General features: G+C 42.9%; 1 protein-coding gene across 1 annotated transcript; it reads left to right on the top strand.

The window, feature by feature from the left end:
- Positions 1 to 8: 8 nt before the first annotated feature.
- TWSG1 (twisted gastrulation BMP signaling modulator 1) lies at positions 9 to 27,186 on the top strand. Its single transcript, XM_083875452.1, has 5 exons — positions 9 to 24; positions 1,953 to 2,118; positions 9,106 to 9,205; positions 12,805 to 13,071; positions 20,628 to 27,186. The coding sequence occupies exons 2-5, from the start codon at positions 1,996 to 1,998 to the stop codon at positions 20,807 to 20,809; spliced, it is 672 nt and encodes a 223-aa protein (XP_083731578.1). The 5' UTR covers positions 9 to 24; positions 1,953 to 1,995; the 3' UTR covers positions 20,810 to 27,186.
- The last annotated feature ends 198 nt before the right edge of the window (positions 27,187 to 27,384 follow it).

The raw sequence follows: 27,384 nt of genomic DNA, 5'->3' as shown, positions 1-27,384 counted from the left end.
GGGGAGCCCGGCCCGGGGTGCCCGGTGAGGCCGCGGGGGGCGGGCGGGGGGCGCGGGGATGGAGCCGGGATGGGGGTGGAGGTGGAGGAGGTGGAGGAGCCGCGGCCGCTTCTTTGTGGCTGGAAAGTTTCGGCGCGGCCGCCTGCGCGCTGCCGGAGGAGGAGGAGGAGGAGGAGACCCGCTCCCCGTGCGGGGCCCCGCCTGCCCGGCAGTGCCGCTCTGGGGGCTCCTCTCCCGCAGCTCCCCCTGTCACCGGCCCCGGCAGTGCCATCCCTGGGCCCGGCCCTCGGAACCCGCGGCGGGGACGGGCAGCGGAGCGCGGGTCCCTCGGCCCGAGGGGTTTTTTGGGGAGTTTCCCGCCCCGGGTGCGATCCCGGCGGGGCGGGGGGCGATGCTGGGCCGGGATGGGCTGCGGGAGAGGAGGAGCGGGCGGGGGTCCCGCTCTGGGGGGCGCCACGCCGGATAAAAGTCCGGGAGAGCCGCGGTCGGGAATCGGAGCTGGAGCGGCGGAGAGAGGCCGGGGAGGGAGCCTGGAGCCTGGAGACGGCCCCGCTCGGCCGGGACCCTTTATGTGACCGAGCCTCGAGCCCCGCGGGAACAGCCCCCGGCCCCGCAGCGCTTCCCTCGCTCCAGAGCCCGGGATGCGGCACCGCCGGGGCCGGGCCGGCAGCTGTGGCTGCTGGAATGAAGGTTCCCGGCTCCGGAGAGCAGGGAGGGAAAGCGGTGAGGGAAAGATCCCGCGCTCCCCGTGCGTGCCCCGGGCCCTGCAGGGGGGTCTCCCAGCCCTGCTTGGCACAGATGGCGCCGTGCCCGGCACCGCCACATCCAGAGGCTTTTAACCACCATTGTAAGAGGGACTAATGGGACGCAGACTTTCCATGTCCAGATCGTGCCTTCTTTACGTGTTTTCCACTTTTTTGCTCGTTGAGGGTGTTGGGTTTTGTAGTTCATAAAACAGAAAAACGTTTCAAGATACCAAAGGAAAGCAATCCAGTGCTCCATTAACATTCTTTCTCTCCTAGGAGAACAATACAGGCTCACTGTAAGCTTGCCCAAACATGGGCTGCCTTTTATTATATATTGGTACAGTGCCTGGTGCAATAGGTCCTCCTTCGGCCGGGTTCATGTGCAAAGCACAAAAAAACTGAGTAAAAACTCAGTAAAAACTGAGGGGCGCGCTGCTAATCGTGATGTATTTGTCACAAATCCCACCTGCCGACAGGGTGGCTTCTCACGAAGGTAGAAAGGTGGAATGCTTTGAACAAGCCAGGTTCCTCTGTCTGTTTGATGTAGCAGATGCTTGTCGTCTCTGGTTGATCTCAGACATTTGCTCGGCTCTTCAAAGTTACCTTGTTCAAAGTGTCTGGTACTTTTTTTTTTTTTTTTTTTTTTTTAATGTTGGTGTCTGTATATTTTAAAAAAAGAAGTTAACAAGTTTGTGATTGGGTCAAAGCCTGTGTGACATCTAAGGGTCCATGTGAAAACAACTGCTGGTCTGCATTAAAGGTGACAGGCAATTTATCTTGTTGTAAAAGGTTGCTGTATGGCCTTGGTCCTACAGACCTGTGTGTATGTAGTACCTTAGTCTGAGGAAATACTGTGTAAAACCCATCTGGCTACTTTGGACATTTACAAAATTAGGTATCCTTTGGTGGGTTTTCTCATCCAAGGCATTTTTTAAAATCTTTGCTGCTTATAGGATGCCATATTTGATACTGCAAGCTTGAGATTGCTCACCTCAAGTTCATTGCAGTTTTAATCCAAAGGTGCAAGAGCAGAAAGGTTTGGATAAACAAGTCAGCTGGAGAAGGTGGGGTTGGGTTTGTTGTTAAGTACTCCAATTTTCATTTTTTTTTAAATATTTATATTTATTGAAGGAATTGCAAGGGAGGAATGAAATAGAATTTAACTTGAGTTCCAATAGCCTTTTCAGTGGCTGGTTCTTGTTTCAGTGCTGGTTGAAGTACTCGTGAACATTGCTCACCTGCAGGAAACATGAGGTCACAGTACATCACAGCGCCCACAGTCACTGTCCTTCTGTTCCTGCTGTGGATCCCATCATCAACAGGCTGCAACAAGGCTCTCTGTGCCAGCGACGTCAGCAAATGCCTGATACAGGTAGGAGTCCTGTGCCCTCCGTCTGCTTTCCAGTGTTCAAAAAACAGTCCTGAAACTGCGTCCTGGGAAGATACAAATAACTGGTATTTTATCCTAAATAGTGTCTCTTTAAAGAGGTTGGTTTGGTCTCCTACCCATAAAAGTGCATATTAACAACCATTTTATAGACAGAAAATACCAAGTGCATTTTTATATGGGCATGCTTCTTCTTTTTTTTTTTTTTAATTGAAACGTTTTCAAGCCAAGAATTATGTCTGTCTGTCCCCTTAATTTTCAATTTGTCCAGTTCCTTAAATCTCAAGCAGAGGGTCAGGACTTGACACCTGATGCTCTCCATAACATCAGGTTTGTACAGTGAATTAAAAGATGCCTAAAAACCAAACCAAATACTTCTGAGCTGAACTGGTAGGAAATGGATGTTAAATTCAGATGCTGCTTTTGACTCACTGCGTGTCTGTACAGTGAAAGAAACAGAATGAGACCAGGTTGCTCTTCTTAGAGCAGGATTTAAGAGATGTGGTTTGCAGCAGAACGAAAGGACTTTTTCTAGCAAAATGACAAGCAGTTCTGGTGGCTACCAAGTATTCTTTTAGTAGTGGTAAACAGAGCACGCTTCTTGTCTCCAGACTGAAAAAGGAGGCTTCATGTGGTCAGCTGCAGCTTCTTTAAGAGCAACTGTTTCCTACTGCCTCTTTGTAGATTGGAAGTGCAATAACAGAGCACCAACATCATATGGCAGTAACATGTGGGTGTGCTTTCTGTAAATGCATGGTCACAGCCTGAAAAGAGATGCAGAGTGGCCTCCAGCAGTTCCATGTTTACTTCATTTCACTGAGTTCTGTTAAAAATTTGTCTGGGTTACAAATAATAACATTTTCCAGATTCACAAATCCATCCTGTGGAATGAAAACTGACTGTAGGCTGAGCCATCTTCCATCTGGGTTCTGCACTGCCTTTGCTTTAAAGCAAAGTAAAAAAAAAAAGAAATTGCTGCTTCTTCCAGCCCCACCACAGTCTGTGGAGTTGTTAAATAGGGGAGCAAGAATGAGGCTTCTGATTTTTACCTTTTCAAACAGAACTCCAGTGGTTTCACTGGCATGTTGGACATTGTGCACTGTGACAAGCTAATGCACTTATAAGCCCCTTCTCTTGCATTTTTTGAAATCGACTCTAGGATTGAAACCTGTAAGAAGTAATGCCAGTTGTGACACTGGATGTACGTGGCACTTAAATGGTAAATCCAGTGGTACAGATTTGTTGATGCAGGGGAAAGTTGTTGGTCCAGGTGCTGGATTTCAGTCCTGGAAGCTGTTGGTCTGCTGCTTGTTTTTCTGTAAGCAAAGGTGAAAAGAGGGAAGATGTGTCTCCTTTTCTGGTGCCACTGATGGAGTCCACCATGAAAGAAGAGATTATCTCCTCCTTGAGTAATCATCTCTTATCGAGTCAAGCTTGAGACAGCAAGCATTTAAACTTTATTTTTATGAGCTAGTCTGAACAGAGCACAGCCCACGAGGGGTGGAGTTAATGCAACTGGAGTCCTTACTCAGCTGGCAATAAATGGCTGAGGTTCAGCAGTGCATGGAAATGGCTCACACAACTGTGCTTTCCTTGGATTATGTCGGCATCTCTGTAGCAACACAGCTCTGTGCATGCAGAGAAATCACTGAACTGCTTTACTTGTGGTAGATATGTTCTGTCTTACTTTGTACGGGTAACGTGGAGTTCCTTTTTAAAGCATTTCCCTAAAACCAAATTCATATGCAATTCTCTGAGACCCTGAAGTAGCCTAGGCCGTGTGAGTTGTGTGCAGTTGCAGGGGAATTACACTGTTCCTTTCCACCATTTGGCTGCTGACTTCCTGCACACAGGCCTGACTTACCAGTCAGTATTCATTCTTTATAGAAGAACAGATCAGGTCAGACTAGTCTGTGGATAGGAAGTATCCTAAAGATTTGACTTAAATCTATTGTCATCTTTCTTCTTGGCTTTTTCCTTTGTTTTAAAACTTCAGTGCTGTTGTGGCAGAAGTGCTGCACTGGTATATGCAGTGCATGTTCTTTTCTGGATAGGTATGCAAGTAGAGTATATTCATGTACATTTTTCCTCCTCTAAACTCTTCTGGAGGAATCTGAACTTAAAAATAAAATACCATGTTGAGGGAGGTTGCTTGACTATCTCATGACATTTTCTCTCACCAGCTTTTATCACTGTTCAAGTTCGAAAAAGTCCACTGTTCAAGTTTGGCAACAACCAAGATAATGTCATTTGGATACAATTGAGGGAGCAAACAGATTGTGGATGTTTGTCATCTGCATCTGTGTGCAGAAAGCGGGGCTGCCTATCCTGGAGACAGACAGACAAGAGACCTGCTATCTCAAAAAGCCTACAGTTAACATAAATATTTTTGCCAGCATGGCTAGAAGTCAGTACAGTCATTACTGCCACTCCTTAAGAGCTGCTCTGCTTAAGGGTGGTCTCTACATAAATATTTATTTTGTTAGATCCAGAACAGTGCATGAGATCAACAGTGCACATGGATTTGGCCTTCCCTTTGTATCTTGTGCTCTGGCTTCATTGATGCTCCTCTTTTTTCCGTAAGCAAAGGCCTATAAGAAAATAGCTCGAGGCATCTCTCTGCATAAGCTCAGCCTTTGCTAAGAAACTTTGTGGCTTCCTGTAGTTGTTGAGAGAGATGTGGGTAAGACTTGGGAGTATAGAGAGTGAGTCCACAAAATTAGTTCCCTTCAAGGCTCTGGCCATGGCTCCTTCCCATGTCCCTGGGATTGGGGAATTGCAGTCCACGAGCGACTGTTGCCGTGCATTCCAGGTGGAGCCCTGGGTGCACACGGAGCGTGTGCTGCAGTGCTTATTGCAGCACATCTGCTGTTGCTTGGCCGTGTGGGTTGTTTTGATGTTTCCATGTGTGGAGGAGATGAAAAGGCCGGTTGCTCTCACTGGGCGGAGGGGAGGCGCACACTGTGTCCTTGCAACATGGAGGAGGAAATCCTTGAAGGCAGAAACCTCAAGGATGAGACGTTCCCACAATTGTTCAGAGCAAACGGGTTTGAGGCGAGTCCCAGGTCGGCTCTTGAGGTGCAGAGTTCCCGGCAGGAGTCAGGCTGGGGTGGAATGTCGGTGTTGGGCTGGAAGCTGAGCTTCGCTGCCTCATCTGCAGCAGTGCTTTAGACTGTTGCTGTGCAAAGGAAACAAATGGTGTTATAATTCAGGCACGGTTTTATGATCCTTCTAAAGAGAGGTTGTTTTGCGGAGAAAACAGGATTTTCTCTCTTGAATTCTACAGACCGGCAGCCACCTCAGCTGGTGTGGTATCGCTCCAATTAAAATCTCTTTTCATCTGTCTTTTTCACCTCCTGTTAATCTTGTGTACAAACTTGTCAGCCTGAAAGAATTTCCAAGACATTTTAGCCCTGTGGTATGAAATAAATGCCACTCCTTAACTTCAGGGCTTCAGCATCTAAAAATTACTTCCAGTGTGTGTTTTGTAGCTGCAGTACGTAACCCAGTTGGGTTAACAAAACAGTTCTAGTTGGTTCACTTCCAGGAGATTTTCTGTTCTAGGAAAAAAAGCTCTCTTTCTTTCACTCCCCCTTCTAGTTTGCTGAGAGGTTTCCAATGCCTTCAGGTCCTGCTTCTCCCCACACCAAGAAAATATTCTCTGGAATTTCAACAAAACTTTGAAAAAAACTTCTTCTAAAAATTTTTGTTCACTTTCTGGAGCAGGAGTATCTTTATTGTACAAACATGCCTTCCTCCTACTTAATACTGTGTTTTTAAACTGTGAGGCTTATTTCTTGCCTAGCAAAATACATTCTCTGATGCCCCTTCAGTAGTTCAGCTTGGGAAAGTTGCCAAGTTGAGTTATGAGTAATATTTTCTTCCACTAACGCCTCACCACCCCCAGCTATCAACAAGGAACGTTCCTTCTTCTGCCTTGCTTCACCCACGTCTCATGTAAGCATTCTTTTAAAGAGATGTATCCTGTACCAGTATCCAGGGTGGATGAGTCAGGCAGGAGGACTCAACTGGTTAAAGAAACCATGGATGTGTAAACAGATATATGGAAAAAACATACAATTGTTGCCCTAAAGTAGCAGAAGACTAATTAATTAGGTTGTTCTTTCTTCCTTCCTCTCCCTCCAACTTTAAAATAAAGAAATAATAAAAAAACCAACCAACCAAACAAACAAACAAAAAACCCAAACAGCAACATTAAACCCCCTTAAATATTGCATTGCTCATAAGCCCTTCCTGTAAAAACAAACTTGTTACAATGCTGGTAGGTGTAATGATGCTGTCCTCAAGTTAGTGCTTACACACATAGATGCTAAGCAGATTTTTTTGTTCACAGGTTGTGCAGAATTTAGGGTTACATTTAATTCTCTGAGAATGCTCTTCATAAAACTGAAACAATTTTAGTTTTGTGAACTTTCTGGCTTCTATTCATGTACTACATTTAATAGTTTAGTGAGAATTGCCTCCTCCCACATTCTGGCCTCTTGGTGTCTTTAAAATATAAAAGTTGTTTGCCCGGTTTTACTGTTGAAGACTAAATTGGATGTTTTTAATGCTAATATGTATTACTATTATTCTCTAGCCAAAGTAAAAGTACTCATGGTTATTTTTAAAGTTGTTTTATTCAGGCTTTTTATTCTAAAGGCTGACAAAATCTGTTTATCAAGTAGTAAGATAAATATTTTGAAAATGGATCATTGATTCACATAAGTCATCTTTCTAAGTTTGTGGTGTCTCCTCTTGCGGAAAAATGTACATATTTTGTTAATCAGCCTGTTTTTCATCTTTTACTTGGAAACAGCACAATTTGTGTGGAAACAGTGATAGGTGCCATTCATAAATTTTGAGGATGAAATAGTAATAAATCTTAGTTTTCCACTCTAAGTAAAAATTCAATACTTACAGGGGCTACCTATTGCAAAAATGTTTGTGGAGCAGGGGTTCACTCTCAATTGGTCATTGGGGCAAACAGGTCACAATAAACTGCAGGTGACAGTGTTTCTCAGCATTAGTTGGTGAATTTTGTTTCTTTGCTGGATTCCAGATGACTTGTGATCTGGAATGAAGTGAATGGAAAAATAAGGAATCAGTGGATTTATACTGCATTAGTACATTGTAGCTTGTCTGCAGCACATTCTAGGGCTTGTTCAGTTTTAGTCCAGACCTGGGAGCCTTGCAGCTCCATTTGCTGTGTTCTGGAGACCTGTCCGCAGACAGACTTTGCTCTGGCCTCCCCCTCTGAAGTGCAATCCTTGGTCTTCTGTGTGCCCGTGTGAGTTGGTGGAGCAAAGGGTGGCCACTGTGCAGCTCAGCAGGCTGTGGATATTTGCAGTTGCCAGTTTTGCAGAGTAAAGAGAGAACAGGGTGCAAAACTGTACTTTGCTTTGCCTTGCAAATGTGCTCCTGACATTTGGTATAAAAATGCCTCCTTTCTCCCCTACCTTGTGCTTCTTAACAATAGCAAGCAAAGAATTATTTAAAAAGTGGAATTTTGCCCTGTGACCTTCTTCCCGAGGTACTTCAAAAAGAAACCTCACTTTGCAGGTGACATTGGTGCCTGCCTGTAAGGAGAGATGCCTCTGGCCCAGCTGGAGTGGAACCATGGGTGGAGACTCCAGGACAGGAGAATTTCAAACCAAACCACCTTCCTGCCCTTCTCTTCTGTCCATGAGCATCTCCTGCAGTGTGTCCCTCCTCTGGCACTGATAATGGGATCAAAGAGTGGGGATGGGCATAATCTTCCCCCTGGCCTGGTGTGTAACAGATTTGCCAATGGCCCTTCCAGTAAAGCTAGGGGTGGAAAGATCCCATGGTCAGTGTTTCCAGTAACGGGATTTTGCTTTCTCCCCAGTTGTGTGTAATGTGATAGTTAGACAGACGTCATCAAAACCAAATTCTTAGACAGGACAACCAAAGGCACTTCTTGGCTTGTCTGTGTTTTGCGCTGTGATGTAATTCAAGGCTGTGAAATATTGTCATGTAGCCACAGTCTTTTGGCCAAACCGGAATTACTAGTATGGATTTGAGTTAGAGGGAAGGAGACTGCCTGGTTTTTAGATTTTCTTCATCCATGTAGGCTTTTTCCATGCTCTGAGGTCCACAAGTGTGTGTCTCCAGCAGGACTGCTAAACCACTGCTTTTGGGTTAAGTAGTACAAAGAGAAATATTTGTCTTTATGCTTCCACGCCTTTTCCATCTTTTTAGGTTAGTGATGATTAAAGAAAAATATGTGTGTAGGTCATTTCACTTTCTAGAGGCTCTAGAAGTCTTGTAGTATCCCAAGGTGTCAATTTGGAGGGACGAAGCATAGGGTTGTTTTCATAGTAGCAAAAATGAATCATCTAGACCTGGGGCGGATGGGTGGGGGGGAAAATCTGGCCACTAATGTTGCAAACAGAGAGCAATGTGTAACAAGTGTTAGGAGGTGCAGAAAATCCTGTGGTCAGACGACTTAAATGGGTAAGTTCCTCTTAGAATCCAGGGATAGGTGTGATGGTAGACATCATGCATGTCTTGAGTGGACACATGTGGCTTATAGTAGCTTTCTTTTTTAGCTAAATTATAATGTACGGTCACTATTTATATATAAAGAAGCATCCTTCTCTGAGTTTCCTGTTGTGATGGGAAAAACATCCAAAGAACTTGTAGATTTAGGCATGCGCAGAAGTGCACGCACCTTTCCCATGAATAGGATTTTTTGTTTTTTAAATGCTTACATCAGATTTCTCTTCAGAATGTCACCTTTAAGAAAAAAAAATGCAAACTTGCAAAACATCCTTTTGTAAACTTGGATCGGTTTTTGGCTGGAGTTGTTTCACCATTTACTCACTGTATTAGCGTACTAAGCTTTTTTAATGCCCTAATTTGAGCTGTGGCTTGAGGAAAAATCGCTCTGCTGTGTAGTTATTTTACATCTGGGATTGCTGCAGTGTAATGAGTGTCTGTTGATTCCAGGAGCTGTGTCAGTGCCGCCCTGGGGAAGGGAACTGTTCCTGCTGTAAGGAGTGTATGCTCTGCCTGGGCACACTTTGGGATGAGTGCTGTGACTGTGTTGGTAAGTTTGCATTTTTTGGGGGGACTTCCTGCTTTTTTCACATTGCTTTCTCCTGCCACATGCTGAGCTTACAGTCTTAAAATAGAAGTAAAACACTGGGACAGAATCTGTGCTTTAAGCATCTTACAGCTCGTGGGTACAGAATAAATTGCTGTGGAGACCCAAGCATCTGAAGCCTGTGATTGCTGTATGGAGCTGGGGGTGGCAGCAGTCCAGGTACTGCTTGTTAAATATCATCATAGCTGATTATTAATTTTGTCTCTCAAACATAAACCTCCTGTTTGTATTGTCATCTTGAGGAAACTCCACAGCACCTGCTTTGTGGGGTTGGGTGCTGTGTGAAGGTTTCTACCTGTAAAGGGTACATTGACAGTACTGGGACACCTTTAGGATTGAGTTGGGACTAGTAGTAAATATACATGGCCCGGTGTTTCCACTGTTCTTTTATTTACAAAAACAGCTCTTTGTGAAGGCTGAGAAAGAAGCAGACAAGGTCTTACCATAGGACTAGATGACAGTCTTAAAAAGAACACATTGCTGCTGACAGGTGGTGTTCAGAGTGCCCAGATCTTTGCCAGTGAGTGCTGTCCCCACTTAAGGAGCATTCTAGTTCTCTTTTTTGTTTGATATGTAACAGAAGCTCCATCTTCCTGTGGTTGTTATATGTCTCCCTGTGCTGCCATCCAAAATCCTGGCTTCCAAGAAAGGATTGCATCTTGAGTGTTGTACCTACCTGCTCTCAGCTTTTCTGGGTCAGTTTTCTCTGAATTCATGAAGGTAGTTAGTGTCAAAATGCCCATTTTCAGTGCAGGTTATTTCCCTAGTTTAGAACCATTATCTGCTGTAGAAAGCTAGGCATAGTGTACTGATCTCTAGGGAGAGGAAGAACCTACCTCTTGGAATTGTGAAATCCACACACGAGCTTCTTTTCCTAAATCTGCAGGTGCCTCACTGTTCTTTGCCGTAGTGTTTTCCAGGAGAGCAGTTAACAAGGTTTAAGGTTCAGTTTCCGAGTACTGAGTAAACTGAAACTTCTCCTGATGGTTCTTTAGGTGCCTCAGACCTTTTTGGATTCTATGGCATGGTCCTATTCTTCTTCTCTTCAGTGTAGGATCCTCCTTGCTGTAGCCTTATTCAAGTGAGGAAACAGGAATACATGCCATACCTGACTACCTAGACACAGTTCTTTGCTGATACCTGAGCTGATATTTAAGTTTCTTTATAAGCTGATCACGTCTATTGTAAAAGCAGATAGATTGTTGTGTCTAACAGATCATGTGTGCCTTGAAGTCAGGAATTACCTCCTGTCCTCCACCACTAACTGTACTGGTGCTCAGTTAATGCCCCCACGTTTTGTGTATATTCTCTCTCTTCTCTAACAGGGAAAAAACAGCTGGAGGAGGGAGAACAGCAGCAAATCCCCCCTTTCATTTGAGTTAAGCTCTTCTAGTCCCTTGTGTAACGGCTTGTCTGCTTCCAGCATTTTAATGGCCCATTTCTGCATCTTCCCATCCATTCCAAAGCAGTAGTGTAGACATGTTTGATCCTTATAGATTGCTAATAAGTTAAACTTTTTAGTTTTCTTTTTAACCAAACCTGCTATTTTATAATATTTACTATATAAAAATATTACTATAATTCAAGTGCTTTTAAAAACATGTAAGTGAAGGATCTTTGTGGATGAGCATTTATCCATTAAACTATAGGAAATGATTTTTTGGTACCATCTTAAGGCAATATTTTCATACTGCATTGATATGCAAACAAACTTGTATACATTCTGCAGGATTTTGGTAAACAATCTTGATGTTGTTTTTTTTTTCTCTTGTGTGTCCTTTTTATCAGTGAAATTTATTTTCCAAATCCTACCTGGCAGAGGTCGGGTCTGACAGGTCTAGAAAGGTCCACTGGTTTCACAACATTAATACAATGACATCTGAAGCATACATCCCTTGATGTATCGGTACAAAACTCTTACCTGGCTTGAGATCTTCCTAACTGAATTTCATGTGGGCATCCTTTATTGCAATTGTATGGTTAATACAGTGCTTGTTATTGTTAATATCAGGGCTTATTAAAAGGTGATAAGGAAGGAATAGAATTTTTTATTAAAGCAGTGAGTCTAGAAAGGTCTGTGAAGAACAAACCTAATTGAGAGGAGTAGGAAAGCAATCATTTACAGTAGGATGTATTTGTAAGTGGAATTATTTTTTAGTATGACCTAATGTTGTTTAGAAAAGAGGCTTATTTTTTTCCTACTCTGTACTTGGCTCACCTTTTTATAGGAGCAGACTGCTGTGGAGTGTTCCTATTACCAAATGCTGTTAATGCTAACCACTTGCTTAAGATTTGCTAGATCTCATGCTAATCACCATGGACAAACTTCCCTCTGCTTTGTTCACTATGGAAATCCATCTACTTAGATTGAGAAGATTATGAGTTTGTGTAAGGCTCTAGTTAAACACAATTATTTCTCAAGCTGGAATCCTAGTGGATCTACAGGGCAGGAGAAACTTCTCTGGTTGTGCGAGGCAGGGAGACTTTGAACATTCATGTCTCATATCATTTTTATACTTCAGGAATTGGTGTGCTTTGCAGCTGTAGCTGTCTAAACCTGTGAAACTACCCAAAATTATATCCAGATGTACATGAGGAAAATGTATTTCCCTGTCTCTTGACAGGTGTCTTCTAACAGTGTTTTATTGCTCCTCAGTTTAAAATACCTATGCAGATACAAATTTTCTTTTTAATCTTGGTTGCTTCCATGGATTGGATTTAAATTGAGATGCCCTTCGGTTTCATTGCTAGTAATAAATGTTAGTGTTTAAATGTTTAATGACAAACTGGAACTAGCATTGCATATCACAAAAATATTTTGTAGGAATTGGCAAGGTGAAAAAAGATTACAAGGTTTCAAAAAAGATACTGCAGAAGATGTTGAAAAATAAGGAACAGGTAACCTAGAAATTAGAATTTTGCCTGTTGTGGCCCCTCCAGCTAAGTAGCAAAATGACATTCATCTTGGCTGTCTCTACACAAGTAAAGTGATTCAGACTCATGCTCTGTCCTGATAGTGATCTTTGCATCTCTGGCAGATGACTAAAAAGATCTAGTGCACTGCTGCAGCAGGATGAGATGGAATACTTGAATTGTGATCAAAAGTTTCACATACCTCAGGCTTATCAAGATATTCCTTTTGTTCAGTCCTAACCTTGCATTCCAAGTTTATGCTCCTATTGGTTATAGTGTGCTTTGTCTCTTCTCCCAGGGAAAACAAACCTTCCACTGAACCCTCCAAATTCTAAGCTGTAGTGCTAACACTGAAAGGGAAGCAAAGTGCTGTTTAGATGAGGTTTTTCTTTTCATAAGTCACAAGTGTGTTTTGTAGAAGTCTGAGCAATCCAAAATCTGCTGTTATGGAAAGCTTGTCCTGCTGTATTTGATAGCACTTCTGCTACTGGGCTGAGAGTGGGATAGATATGAAACAATTCTGTTCTGTTTAGCAAAAAAAGAAGCAATTTTAATTCTCTAAATATTCCTGCCTGTTTCAAGAAGAGCTTAGGGGGTTCTGTGTAATTTACTTTTTCCTTCCTCTGCAGGTATGTGCAATCCTCGCAATTACAGTGACACACCTCCAACATCCAAGAGCACTGTCGAGGAGTTGCATGAACCAATTCCTTCCCTTTTCCGGGCACTGACAGAAGGAGATACTCAGCTGAACTGGAATATTGTTTCCTTCCCTGTGGCAGAAGAGCTGTCACACCATGAGAACCTCGTCTCCTTTTTAGAAACAGTGAACCAGCCACAGCATCAGAACGTCTCTGTTCCAAACAACAATGTCCACACACCTTACTCTAGTGACAAAGGTAATGACTGTAGTCTCTAAATCCCTAGCATCTCCTCTTGTCTCTTCCAGGAGCCTTCTTGGTGCATATCCTGTGCTTCTCTTTGCTCACCTCTTCTTTTCCCATAAGAATGTGTGAAAGGTTCAGCCTAATTTTGAGCATGAGATAAGAGAAGGAGTGAGGCAAAGGTGTTGAGGAATGTGGAAGGTGGTGTTAAAATGACTGATGCTCTTAGGAGACACAGAACCACATGAGTTTATCTCCATAATTACTCCTGTGGCATGAGGCAGTTTGTTCATGTTGTTTCATGTGCATTGGCAAGGTGTGTTCTCTGACCTAGAAACAGTTACCTGTAGCTTAGGAGACAGGACAGACCAGAAACTGAATCCAAATCGTGTATTGGTGCAGAGGTAGACAACTGAAACGTGGCTTAAGAGGTCTGAGAAAACCATGCGCCATAAGCACTTATATCTGGAACAGCTGTTAATTTCTTTCATCTGAGCTGACATAACTTGAAATCTTTAGAAGGATGTTTTGTATGAAATCCAGGATTAATAGTAAATCTATGCAATGTTAGAAGGATTGATGAAGGAAGGATAAGTGACAGACTGACTTCAAATTAAGTAACTTGGTGGTAGGGGTTCAACTTACAGATTCATTCCTCCAATTTTATATGAAGTTTTTTATATTCTTACCTTCAGTTTAGAGGACAGACTTCAGAATACTGTTTGCTGTGGCTGGGTAGGGGCAAGATGAGAAGTTTGAGGTAGTGTCAACAGTGGTATAAAAAAAATATGTTTCTTGGTTTCCATACTAAACCTGAAACACTTTTCCCTGCAAATGATTATGTCAGATTTTAAAGAATCTCATAAACAGTTCATAGTGAAATTGCTGCTTAATAGGGGAAAAAGAGCATCTGATTTATTTTATCAGTGCAATTAATGCTTTGGTTCCTTCCCAATATGCACTTGAAATATTCGTAACCCCATATGCTGCTGTTGTGATGGCCCTTTTATCTTATCAATAAAAGATACCCTAATTGATGGACATGCTGCTTTTCTGTACCAGTGTGAACCATTGACCTGGTTGTGTGTCTGACTAGGACTGTTGCTGATTAAATGGAACCATAATGGCAACTTTTCTAATTTCCTTTGGCTAAGGCACATTAGAAAAATAAATTAATTCCAGAACTAGGAAACCAGATGGGCAGAAAGCATCTCGTTCATATGTCTTTGATGTTATTAAAATGCTTGCTTGCCCTTACGAGAATAATGTACAAAGCCATGTAAAATTAAAAGCCCCCAAAAGCCCTGTGTGCAAAGACTACAGTACTTACAGTTATAAATTAAACTCAGGGAAAAAAAATTATGTTTAGTACAGCCTTGAATATATCCCACTGTACTTAGGTACTGCAACCCAGATGGCCATTCCCTGACAGTCTTTTACTACTGTACCAACAGGATGGGCTAATGATATTTTTGGATTAAACTTGGAATTTGAATTGCATCTCAAGGGTGTGGAGCAGTTTTGAGTTCAACAACACAGACAAATACATAACACTGCCATTTTTTATTAGTCAAAAGTCTCCTTCACTTCTTTTACTAGGAACATATTAGAGATTAGGTTGAGAGAGCTCTTACTGGAATGATGACAGTCCAAAAACAACAGTTGTATTTGGAAATAGTTACCAAATGCCACTGGCTTTCAGTCCTCAGCAGACACTTAAAACAGAAATAAACGTCAGAGCTGTTCTTGTAATCATTGGCTATGCTTTCTCCATCTTAGTGACCAGTGAAGAACTGGAAAAGACAGAAAATTACTTTCCACATCCTATTCCTGTACTTTTAAGTACCTAAATATGTAAGCCTGCCAAAGAGTCTCTTTTCTTGGTCACAGTGCAGATAACTTTGTAGTGCTCTGCTTTCTCAAAAGTCATATTAAATTTTGCTTATAAAAACATTGATGATTTGGGCATTGAGAACAGAGAAGGTGGAAAGAAAAATTAGTGTCTGGCCTTAGTCAATTGATGTTTATTTAGGTGGAAGCAGGACAGCTGGGGAATAGTATTAGATGTTGTGTGAGCCATGGGGTAGCATTGTTTCTAATATTGTCTTGCTGAGTTCATTGGGGAAGCCATAATCAAAAGGTGGAGGGGTAATTGGTTGGGACTGAAGAGCCTTGTGAGCATGGGAAGAGTGAGGTAGCTTAGGAAGTTCCTAGAGCCTGATGGCTTCTGCCTGTGCAAAGTTCACTCACTAAATCAGGTCACTGCTTTGACAAGCTGGAAAGTGTTAGAACCACTGAAAAAGAGGGAGGGTCTGTGAATGTGTATGTATGTGCTCAGTGGCAGTAAACACAAACACACTGTGCAGTGGGAGAAAGACCATGTCTTTACCCTTTTCTTCTTCCCAAAAATGCTGCTAGGCATGAGGGCAGGTCTTGCAAATGGAGATACTTTTAAGGTCACTTGCTAAGCAGTTCTCTTCGGGGCTGTGACAATCAGGGTTTTAAAAAAATATTCCTGTGAGCAGGAACACAGATGCCTTATGTTTTCTTTACAGTGCTGTGCCTCCTCCATTTTGTGTTTCTTTTGTGGCTTCTTGCATGCTTCCCTCCAACACGGTGTGTTGGCAGCAGCCAATGGCATGGCCTGTAAAGGGCAAGGGGCTAATGAGAGATAGATTTTGTAGGGAGACAGTGGTCTCTGTGCTGTCTTCTGGAAGAGATTCCAAAATTTGGAAAGGCTCTGCTTACAAATCCCCCCATCTCTAGTGTAACACAGCTCTGATTTTAGCTTTGCTGCACGTTCTTGCAGGGATTGCTGTTAAGCTGGCCCAGGGTGCCAGACTTGCTTGGTGCAGTTCTGGGTGGGTGCCAGGAAAAGCAGCAGCAGCCACAGGAATCACGGCTTTGTGCCTGAGTGGTGTGGAGCCACCACCAGGGAGGGCAGCCATGGATCCGGGAGGAGGTGGGCTGCGGTGGGATATAAAGCATTCCTTTCTTGCCCCAGCCTACTCTGAACCCAGCTGCCAGACCTTGAACTTCCCTGTTATTTTCCTAATGAGTGTCTTCCCTTTCCTCCTGTGAACTGACTTGTACTGTTTTAGCTGCCAAAGTTATGCATGTGCTGCTGGAGCTGCTGGAGCTCTTTGTATCAGTTGTTTCTGGCACTTGAGCCTCTACTTCAGAGAGGATTGCAATGGTTATTAATCTGGAGCTACATTTGTACTCCATTCTCTTTGCTTTACTTCTAGCTGATACCCTCAGAGCTCTGAACTGTGAGTTCAGAGGTTTAAATAAGCTTAGCTGTTTCAGATGATGACAGGATGTTGGCGAGAGGGAGAGGGGAACTAGATAATTTTTTGGCAGTTGATAAAACAAAATCTTTGTTGTAGTTAAGGATTTCTGACTTACATTGCTTGGTGACACAGGGGATGGTGTCTGCTCTGCAATTCTCCTCCCCTCCAGTGCAACAGGGAAGAGGAGAGCTAGAATTCCAGTGAAGAGACAGCTACCTCTGTAGGTAGTCTAGGAAGATTTTTTAAAAAATGTTTGTTTTTATTAATTGACATAAAATTGATTTGTTCAAAAGTAGTAGATTATGTAAGTTGATTGTTCATAATCAGTTGCAGGTTAATCTCCTTGCTCTTGTTTTCCACTCTTCTCACTAGACTAATGTTTTTTCTAGTGGAAGGTGTTTCCCTGCCAACAGAAGGAGGGTTGGAATTACATGATCTTTAGGGTGGTCCCTTCCAACCCAGGCTGTTCTATATTAAAATGGTATGACTGCTGGATGGACAGTTACCTTTTTAAAGAACTTTTAGAGCTACCAATAAACTGGCCAGCAGGCAGCTGAAGTTACACAGCACATTTAACATCACAGATCCCATACAGCAAATTATCATTAACTGGGAAGGTTCTGTGAGTTGCTAAATTCTTCTATATTACACCAATACAGATAGTTTTATAGCAAAGCCTGGTAGTTTCTTCTGTTCATTTTTAATTCAGACTTGGTTGTTGTTTCTCCTACACAACCTTCACTGAATATGAAGTGAGAGGGGGAAAAGGTGAGAAATTAATGTTCTGAGAATAAAAGTTTACTGCTGCATCCTTCTCCCTCCCTGCATCTGCAGTCTGTGGTCCTTAGTGTGTGAAAATTGGCAAAATGCAAATGAGAAAGCTGTTATTGCACTATGTAATATTGTTTTTATCTATACTGAGGGAGCCAAGTGATGACTCTGTAATTAGGTTTGGAAACAGTTTAAGTACTCTCCCAGCTCCCAGCTGAGCCTGTGGGTATGTATTTTTTTTCCTTGTGTAACTGTCTTTCTCCACTCTATAGATCAGAATTTAGTGCTTGAGGGGAGGAATTCTCCTGCTTTCAGTAATTCAGCCTCTACATGAGCACAGAGGCATTGCTGAGGAGGGGGCCAGGAGTGCCCTGGGACAAACACAGTGCACCCTGGACAATATGACTTGTTCAGATCTGGAAGTCTTTCAGTGAGTAAGACCTCAGGAACATTTTGATAACATATACATGGAGTGTGTCTTCCAGCTGCTTACAAGAGCTACTTGGAACCAGATGGATCTAGTGCTAGCTCTGGCGTGCCACATGCAGTCTGCTCTCCTCCCTTTCCAGCATTTTTGTACTCATCCTCGAGAGCCTAATCCTCTTGACTTGTGTGCAGGTGGAAACAATCTTTCTTCTCCACTCTCCAGTCAGTCAAGATTACTGTCCTTGGTTGTCACTGCCACCATAATAAGGTTGAATTTTGGCTTTGGTCCTGGGAGAGAGATTCAGGAGACCAGTTTCTGCAGTCTCACAGGAGCCTACTGATGCCACCTAGTTTTGCCAGAGTTACAGGCCAGGTGCTGCTGCTCCCCTGGCCTCCTCTACCCAGAGAGATGTCTCCCTGTTCAGTGTCATTGATCTTTACATCCTAGAAATCACAGGCTCTCCTTCCCCAGGAAGTTTATTTGAATTCTGCAGGCATTAGCTGATGAACTGGGGGCTTCAGCAGGACTTGTGAAGCAGCACTAACAGTGCTGATGCTGTCAGAGATGACGTTAACATGAAGGTGAGCACAGATATCTCCTTATGCAGAAGGGGCCAGACTTTCTCAGGTGTGAAAACAGCCTGTAAGTGCTGGGAGCAGTTAGCACACCTCAGAGTATTCACAGCTTTCCTGACAACTTCCCTGACCTACCTTAGGCTTTCCTTTGTGTGTTGCAAGTTGGAATGCCATGATCAACAGATAGTGAGCACTTCTGGCAACCCCTTGGATGGTTGCTTCCTTTAAAAGAGCTGTTTCACTCCAATCTGGAGACAGCCATGAATCATTTTGCCTTCTCAGGCTTATCCAGAGACTAAGTCAGTTGGCTGGAGAGGGCATCCCAAGAGGTGATTTTGCCAGAAGAAATCTTTCTAGATTAGCCAGGATTGTCTCTTTCAAGGCAGAGGCCAGAGGCTCTGTGCCTCCAGCTGACGCCTTCTAAGACTATGTATAGAATTTAAGAACAAACTTGATGTAGTAACACTTAAGTAGGAACTACTAAAATGGTATCAAAGGACTGAATAGAGATTAAGCAAAAGGATATAAAGAGTTTGAGTAATGTGCAACAGAGTCTTCTGTAAGGTTCTTGTGCTTGAACCCCAGCACTGACTTGGATGACTGATGGGACATGAGACTACTGCCTGGAGACTTGCTTCTATTTTCTCATCCCTACCCTTCCACTAAAAACTCTCTGTGAGGAGTGAAGTCCCTTGGGACTACAGCAATCTGAGCTTTTTGTCACTGCTGACGAAATGTTGCCAAGTCCTTGTGCATTCCCCATAAAAGTTGGAGCTGCTCTCTGGCCTGTGAATGCCTTCTTGCCTTTGAGGCTGTGGTGGCTGCATCTCCCTACTGCTTTCCAGCTTTGGCTGAGCACTGTAGGTGTATACCAATCACTCTCTGCACATGGTACCACAGCATACACTTCTGTTCAGCTTTTTCCTCTTCCTCTCTGTCAATCAAACATCCTTACTGAAGCTGTAGATATGTTGACTGTTTTCAGGCAGAGATTTTGTTCTCTGAGAACTCTATTCCTCTAGTTGCTGTGCCTCAGGATATATTATAGGGGCTTATAGAAATCGAGGTGGCAAAAATGGGACAGGACTTACACAGCCACAGTGCAGTTTGTTGATACTCCCAGCAGTACTTTCAGGTACTGCAAGATTTTTTGGACAACTGCAGCTTTACTTGCAGCACAGATTTCCCAGGAGCAGAAACTGCTTCAGCTCTGGGTCTGTCTCTCCTCCCCAAGACCCCTATTGCCTGTTGCATTGTCTATGGTGTCTGCAAGGTGTGTTTATCAGTTTGGAGCCTGACCAAAGCAGTGAATACTCTGCTGCTTTCAGTGGGCTGGCAGCACATCCTCTGACCTTCTTGCAGCTGTTTTGGTAGTAGCAAGGTAATTTAACAGTGGTCAAAATCGGTCATTAAAAAAAACCCAAACCAAATCCACTGCCTTGATTTATTATTTAAGTTTAGATTACTTTATTTCTAATCCACATTGGAATGTAGATCAGTGGGTTTCTCCTAGGTGCACCTTGAGTAGTAATAAGCTAGAAAGCCCTTTGACACCTTCTGCTCACAAGTTGGTCTGATGTGCGTGAGGAACACATTTCTGTTTGCAGACAGCTGCCAGTTGTGCTTTTCCCAAAGTGTGCCAAGTTATGCTCTGGGTAAGTGTTATGTAATCATGGTCCTTTGGAGGATGAACAAAGTTTTATGGTATAATCACCTGGTCAGTACAGAAGAAAGATGGTGGAATCTGCCAGCTTGGAGAATTGGAAGTGGACTGAGGGGGGGGGATGGTTTTGTTTTATAGTTGTGGTGAATGCCTTAGCTCCATTTTGATGTTGCAACACCAAACTTCATGGCATTTCAAGTAATTGCATGGGTGTTAGAAGCACGAAGTCAACATTTAGGCAGAAGGGGTTTCTTAAGATTAGTAGTAAAGCTGGTGGTGCTAAAAAAAAGGAAGAAAAAAGTGTGCAGTTTCATGCTGATGAAAAAAGAATTCTTTAGGTCTGTGATTTTTTTCTGGCTGAAGATTATTGTGGAGTTTGGGGCGGGTGGGGAGAAAGAAATATTTACATGTAAGTAAGTTTTATGTCTTTTATGCTTTTGATTTTTTTTTTTCAAATAATTCTCTAAACCTGAAGTTTTTTGTGGTAGCATATTCAGAGGACATATTCCTGCTTGTAATTTTGGCATAGCTCATCCTTACACTCTCATAACTGGGTGACAAAACTCAAAAACATTCTTGCCTGTGAATATAGAAGTAAATTAATCCAGAAGGAGATCAGACAACAGGTTGAGTTGTAGATGCTGAAAATTTGAAGTTGATAGATTTTACCTTGTCTTTCTGCCTTGCCTCTCTGCTTTTACTGTCACCTGTTTTTCCTTATGCCTCATAGTCCTGTTGGTTTGCAATCATACTTCTAAAGCTGCTCATTTAATTAATTTCTAACTAACCTTTAAAAACACTTTAAGATCTTTTAAACCACATTTTTCCCCCTCTTGGTTTAGAACACATGTGTACTGTGGTGTATTTTGATGACTGCATGTCAATACATCAGTGCAAGATCTCTTGCGAGTCCATGGGAGCTTCCAAATACCGATGGTTTCACAACGCCTGCTGTGAGTGCATCGGGCCAGAATGCATCGACTACGGCAGTAAAACTGTCAAATGTATGAACTGCATGTTCTGAAGCAGGAAAATTGTAATATAGCAATGCTGAGGCCAAAGTAACCTCTCTCGGTTAAAGAGATGAGGATTGCAAATACTGTGTTTTGGTGGAGTGCCTGCTGGTTGCAATGAAATGTACCTGGTCGGAACGAGGATGTATAAAATCAGAGAACTTTTATTTCCTTTTTTTCTTTCTTTTTTTTTTTAATTCATGTAAGCGAGGCTGACTAGTAGATGTTTAAACACTATGTTTTAAACTTATTTTTCTGTATTTTTGCTCAGATGGTACAGTCATGCTCATCACTGCTGTTCTGATTGTTTTCCTTTGATTTGAAAGTGTTGACTATACTGGTTTTCAGAACATAGTATACTATCTTGTAGTTTAGAGTAGGGAAACCTTTAGAATATGGTAATGAGATTTCTATTATCTAAATTCAACAAATAAATAAATGGCTGCTAAGTTGGAGGTAGGGTGGATGTTGTTTAGGGGCTGGGCTTTTGGGATTTGGTTTCTGGTTTTGTTTTTTTAACTTTATTACCTTCCAGTTTTTGAGGTTAGCTTTTTGTTGTGGAAGTGGTACTTGGAGAAAAATAAAAATTCATGCTTTCTCTTCAAGTTCAAAGTATGGGCTGTCATGGATAAAATCCTAACTTCTTAGAAGGGCTGCCCAACAAAACACCATGTATGGGACACTTCTCCTCCAAGTTGCATTTGCCCTGCTCTCTTTACATTGGGGCCTATGATGCATAATTTATGTGTTACACAAAATAATCTTTTCAGTCTTCTCTTAGATCCTAAAATAAAGCTGTAAAGTGCAGTTGCATTTCCCACCTTTTGCACTGTTCTCTAGGGTTGTTATACCCTGAACATTTAGTCCAGTAAAGGAAGCATGAAAGGCTGTGATGGATTTAATGACTAAAGGAATAAAGAATGAAATTACAGGAACAAGCAAGTGGTACAGGTCTACCAGCTGAGCAGCTGGCAGCAAGCATGTTCCCATTTAGTAATTACCTGTGAATATTTATTCCAAAACATTTTTATTATTATTAAATTTATTTTTCCCCATAAATTTTTGTCAGTGAAGAAGGGAATATGTGTCTGCAAAGGCAAAGTTAAAGTGTTGAGTTTAGAACATTGTCCATTTTTCTAAGTAAGAGGTTTTTTTATGTTGACAGTTACATAGCAGTTACTACAACCCATTTAAGGGCTCCACTCATAATGGTACTAAGTACAAGAATAAAGGGTATGAGTAGTTAATGGTCAGCTTTTCGTATTTATAATAATGTGGGTTTTAACTCCTTGAATTTTCTAATGGAAATATGCATATGCAAACACAAAAAGGAATTTGACTATTCATTTTTGTCTCATTAACCTCAGTCTAGAGGGATTAAACTGTTTTCTAGTTACACCTGTCTATCTGTACCATGTACAAATGAAAGCAGTCATATTACTTTTATTTTGTTGAAAAATTTCCCTGAATGTTTTTTTCATTTTTTTCTCTCATGATACAGTTCTTCCAATAAGATGGAATAATAATAATAATAATGATAATAATAATAAAAGAAAAATCTACTCTTGTTAAATAATGTTACTTTCTTCAGTGTCTTTTTCAGCTATAAAGATGTACTTGAATGATGAATGTTATTGTTTTGAACTAGTGGATAATGGAATGTCTTCATACTTTAAACTTACAGTTAAGTGATAAAAGATCATAGACAAGAATAGAAAACTTAGCTTATAACAGAGGAGTTGTTCTTCCTATATTTTACAATTCATGTTATATTTTCTTCTGCTAGAATTTCTTAGAATGAATGGAGAGGAAGAATGTTAGAGTAGCTGTGACTGTAGCTGGAGAGTGATGCATCAACGTTCCTGACCAAGACAGGAGACACGTAGCAATCAAGCAAGCAGGAGGTCATTAGCCTGCTTTGGACTTTTGCAGTCTTAAATGATTGGAAATATTAGGGTAGCTCACAATCTTCTTGGGAGAGGAGCAGGGCTGATGTTTCTGGTCATGGATCTGTGACATTGTGTCCATTTACATCCTCAGAATTTCACTGTGAGGTCAATTCAAGGCAGGGTAGGAGGAATGGAGGGGCAGCCTAACAGGTGTCCAGGAAATGCTGTGGAGAATGGTATAAAAATGTAAACACAGTTCTCTAGTGGCCCCGAGAGAAGGCAGTGCACACCTTCTGGGGCTTGCCTTACTTCTTGTAATTCCTGATGCTGTCTAGAAAGTGTTGTGTGTACACAAATGTCATGCACCCAGTGTGTTTTACGATGATGAATGTTTTGAGAGGTATTTTAATAAAAAGACATTACTGGTTCTTGTGTTTTCTTTCTCAAGAGTTTCTCAGGGAAATATTATCAAGGAAGCACATTACAAAAGTTACTGACCTAGATGGATAGAATAATAGAGAGAGTTAACTCTCCAGCCATTTTTTTCCATACCTAAAAGTGTTGCTTTGAAGTATCTTTCTGTACATAAATGATTAATACTCAAAATGTTCTTTCTGAAAAACCTAACCATTTTAGAAAGTTGTTTATTTAGTCTTATTAATTTTGCAGGAAAAATCATAATTTATTTTGAGGTCTCTTATTTCACCCTATATCTGGATAACCAGCAAACCATCACCTACATAAGAACATGTTTTTAAAACTTCTTTTAGTTAGGGATGTTCTTCAGGTAAAGCATTGGCCCCTTTTATCACTCTCCTTTGAGACAGAATTGCAAATCACTGAATATAAAGGGAAGCAAAGAGGAAATTCGTATAGTAAGAAATTATACAAATCCCTGATGACTGAAAAGGGAGGGAGGACCTTTTGTTATTCTTTCTTTAAAAGTAAAAAAGTTTTTGTTTCATTGCTTTGAGGTTTGAGTTTGTTTTGTTCGGGGTTTTTTTTATTTATTTTTCCTTGCAGGCACTTGAGTACAAAGGTCATCATGTGACATTGCTTTCCTGTCATTTCTTAAGGTTCTTGGCTTGCTTTTAGCTTGCTTAATGGATTTCACATCTAATTCCTAAGAAATAAATATAAGAATACCTGCTTTTGTCTTTAATAATATATCTAGTCACTCCAGCATTCCTCCCAGGATTATGGCTATTCTGATATTCTGACCTGGCTCCCAAGCCCCTCATCCTGCTGGCTGGAGTGACCTGAAGTTTGCTGGGGGCTGCACAGTGACACACAGACCCACACGGCACGGACACACTCCGGTCTCTCCGGCCCTGTGACCCACGGTGCCCTGTCCAATGGATGGCACTTACACCTTCGTGGGCAAAGCCTGGACACTCAGAGCCTGGCAGGATTTAAGGAGAACAGAGGACAGACCATGCTGATGAGGTACCTGCAGAGCACAGCCAAACAACAACCTAACACTTCCCTGTTAGATGGTTATGTCTGTTGGACTTGGCAAAAGGAACACCTTTATTTACCAAGGTTTGACACGTTCCCCTGGCACGACACCTTTCACCAAATCACCAGCACATCATTAAAATTTGTGCCACTCACATGAGAAAACACACTTAGATACAAAATCTTCCTAGAAACAGAGCAAATCTGATTCAGACAACCACATCTAGGATGTAAGGGTGGCCAAGGCTCATTTTCTTATACCCTTGTCATTGCTTAAGTGTTTATAAATTTTTCTTCCTACTGCAGAGAACTTGGAATTATTTGGCTTTAAGCAACCTGTTCTAGGAGAAGATGTTCCTGCCTAGGGCAGAGGGGTTGGGAATAGATGGTCTTTAAGGGTCCTTCCATCCCAAACAATTCTGTGATTCTGTGGCCCCGTAATACTGCTCATAGGGCTTGCTTAGGCAGAATTCAGCATCATCCACCTTTTCTGGCTCTGTTCTCCTGTTCTGTGGTAATTTCTATGAACAACATACTTTCTCCCCCAAAGGCATTAACTAATTTATTGCTTCTAGGTTTTCCTGTTGTATCTTCAGGCTCTCATTGTTTCACTTGTTTGTTTCAGTGTGTGGCCAACTAGTTTCTTTCCTAAGCTAAATCTTTTTATATCTGCTGTGTATTCTTTTATTGCTAAGGAGAATTACACAGCATGCCTAAAGTTATCCCAGAATGGTACAGTCCATGGAGACTCCCAGCTTTCCCAGACAAACTCAACCCCAGAACTGGCTTTCCTGAAGTAGTAGTAGGAGGAAGGAATTATTCCTTAACACAGCCATGGCTTTTCCCTTTTCTTTCCCTGACCAAATGCTTTCTGAAGCTCCCCTCCATTATTATTTTATTACTTTCAGGAAGCTCAGGTACATCAGTGAAACTGATTTTCCAAACAGAGAGCCTGGCACCTCAGAATCCTTGCTTTGCTTTGTCTCTAAAGCAGTTAGAATTTTCTGAGTGAATGTGGGGCAAGCTGAGGGTGTAAGAAAGCACCTCAGTCTGTATAAATTGGCCCCAGACTACAGTGAATTTTGCAAGTTAGAAATCATCCAAATGTGTTTCACATGGCAGTAAATTGGTGTAGTCAGCACTGCACACAATTGCTTGTTTGTCCTCAAAATCTGGGAGAAGATTCATTCTGGGTTCATTAGCTGATGGGCCCATTGTGCCTGAACTTTTGTTGGCAGTGGCCTCTAATAATAAACATTCTTCAGAGCTGAGAGCCTCTGGCCACCGTCACTTCAAGTGGGGATCCTCATGGGCAACCATCTCCAATTACTACTGGATGTCACAGAACTAACCCTTCTCTCTTCTTTTGCCAGGAGTAATGTGGCCTTTATATAGAACAAAAAAAGAAACACATTAGCTGTGATGTTAAGTTAAATAGCCTGTGCGCCCTCGCTGTTACACTGTGTCTTATGGAGAGGAGGAGCAAGACTGGAAGTTGCAGGGTTATGTAATACGTGGTGAGGACAATATCCCTGTGCTCCAACACTAATCGGAGTGTTTACAACCCTCCCTTTTGTAGCTTCCACTGAATAGCACAAATTCCTGTGGGGGACCTTTTATATTACCGCAGGAGGTGGCACAAAGAGCTCATTCGACAGGGACTAAGCAGCACTGAGTCCCAAGTGAATAAATGGAGCAGGTGGCACGCTGCCACAGTATTAATGGGTCCAATAGGCCGGGGATTATGCTCGAGGCTGTGGGAATGAATCGGCCCTGCTTCTGACTGGAACAAATTCCCCTGTTGATGAGCAATCCTGAAAGGGATTCAAATTATGCAGGTGCTCAACGTAACAGAAACTTGCATTGTAAGAGGCAAACCCTCCCCACAAAATTCCTTATAACATCACCATAAACAGGATGCATCTTGAGATGGGGATGTGTTCCTTGGCACAGGTCACCTCAAGCAGCATCCAAAATGTTTCTCCATTTCCCTCGCATTCCAGAAAGCAGTAGGGAGGAGTGGGTAACTCCTCTCAGGAGGTCAGGGTTGTCATGTGGGATGAAGCCGAAGCCAGTGGCTGTTCTCATGGGAACTGAGGATGTGGAATTCTGTCAGCACTCCCATCACATGGGAGGTGGCCCAGGTGCCCCCACCTGTGGGGCTGTGTCAGCTCCCACACTGAGACTGATGGCCTGTGGTGTTTGCTGACCTCCCCCTCTGACACGTGTAATCTCACAACTCATTTGGCCATACCCATCATTAGTCACTGCCAAAAGAATCTCAAAATCACTGAATGGGTCTGGCTGGAAGGGACCACAGTGGGTCACCTGGTCCAACCTCTCTGCTCAAGAAGGATCATTCCAGAGCACACAGCACAGGACTGTGTTCCAGATGGTGATTGAATATCTGCAGCAGGGGAGACTCCACAACCTCTCTGGGCAATCTGTTCCATCACCTGCATGGCAAAGTTCTTCCACATATCCAGGTGGAACTTCCTGTGAATCAGTTTCTGCCTGTTGCCTCTTACCCTATTGCTTGACACCACTGAGAAGAGCCTGGCTTCATCCTCTTGGCATCCTTCCTCCTTCAGATACTTATAGATATTGATGAGGTCCCCTCCCAATTGGCTCCTCTCAAGACTGAACAGGCCCAGCTCCCTCAGTCTTCCCTCATAACAGAGATGCTCCAGCCCCTTAATTATCTTTGTTGCCCTCCACTGGGGCTGATCCATGTCTCTCTAGTACTGAGGAGCCCAAAACTGGACACAGCACTCCAGATGCGGCCTCACCAGGACTGAATAGAGGGGCAGGATCACCTCCCTCGACCTGCTGGCAACGTTCGTCTTCCTGCAGCCCAGGATACCATTGGTGTTCTCGGCCACAAGGACCACTGCCAGCTCCTGGCTCAGGGACGCTTACGTTCCTTGTGTTCCCAGTCGAGCGATGGACCTGCTGCCTGCCGGCTCTCGGCAGCTGCTGAGGGAGCCTGGCACACGTATGTCGCCTGGGTTCCCTCATCAGCCGGACCCCGCTCCCGCGGGCCTGGGGGCCTCACCAGCGATGGGGGCAGAGGAGCTGGAACCCCCCGGGGCGCGCTGACCGCTGGGAGCTGTAGTGCTGCGGCCGGCAGAGACCTGTAGTGCCCTTGCCGGAAGCATCTCCCGGGAGGAACTACAACTCCCGTCGTGCTCCGCGCGCGGAGAAGCCGGGCCCGCCCGCCCCACCTGCCCCGCCCTCGC

The sequence above is a fragment of the Zosterops lateralis genome, assembly GCF_965231275.1.
Source record: "Zosterops lateralis genome assembly, chromosome: 1".
Taxonomy (NCBI): domain Eukaryota; kingdom Metazoa; phylum Chordata; class Aves; order Passeriformes; family Zosteropidae; genus Zosterops; species Zosterops lateralis.
This window is presented reverse-complemented; position numbering and strand designations above follow the sequence as displayed.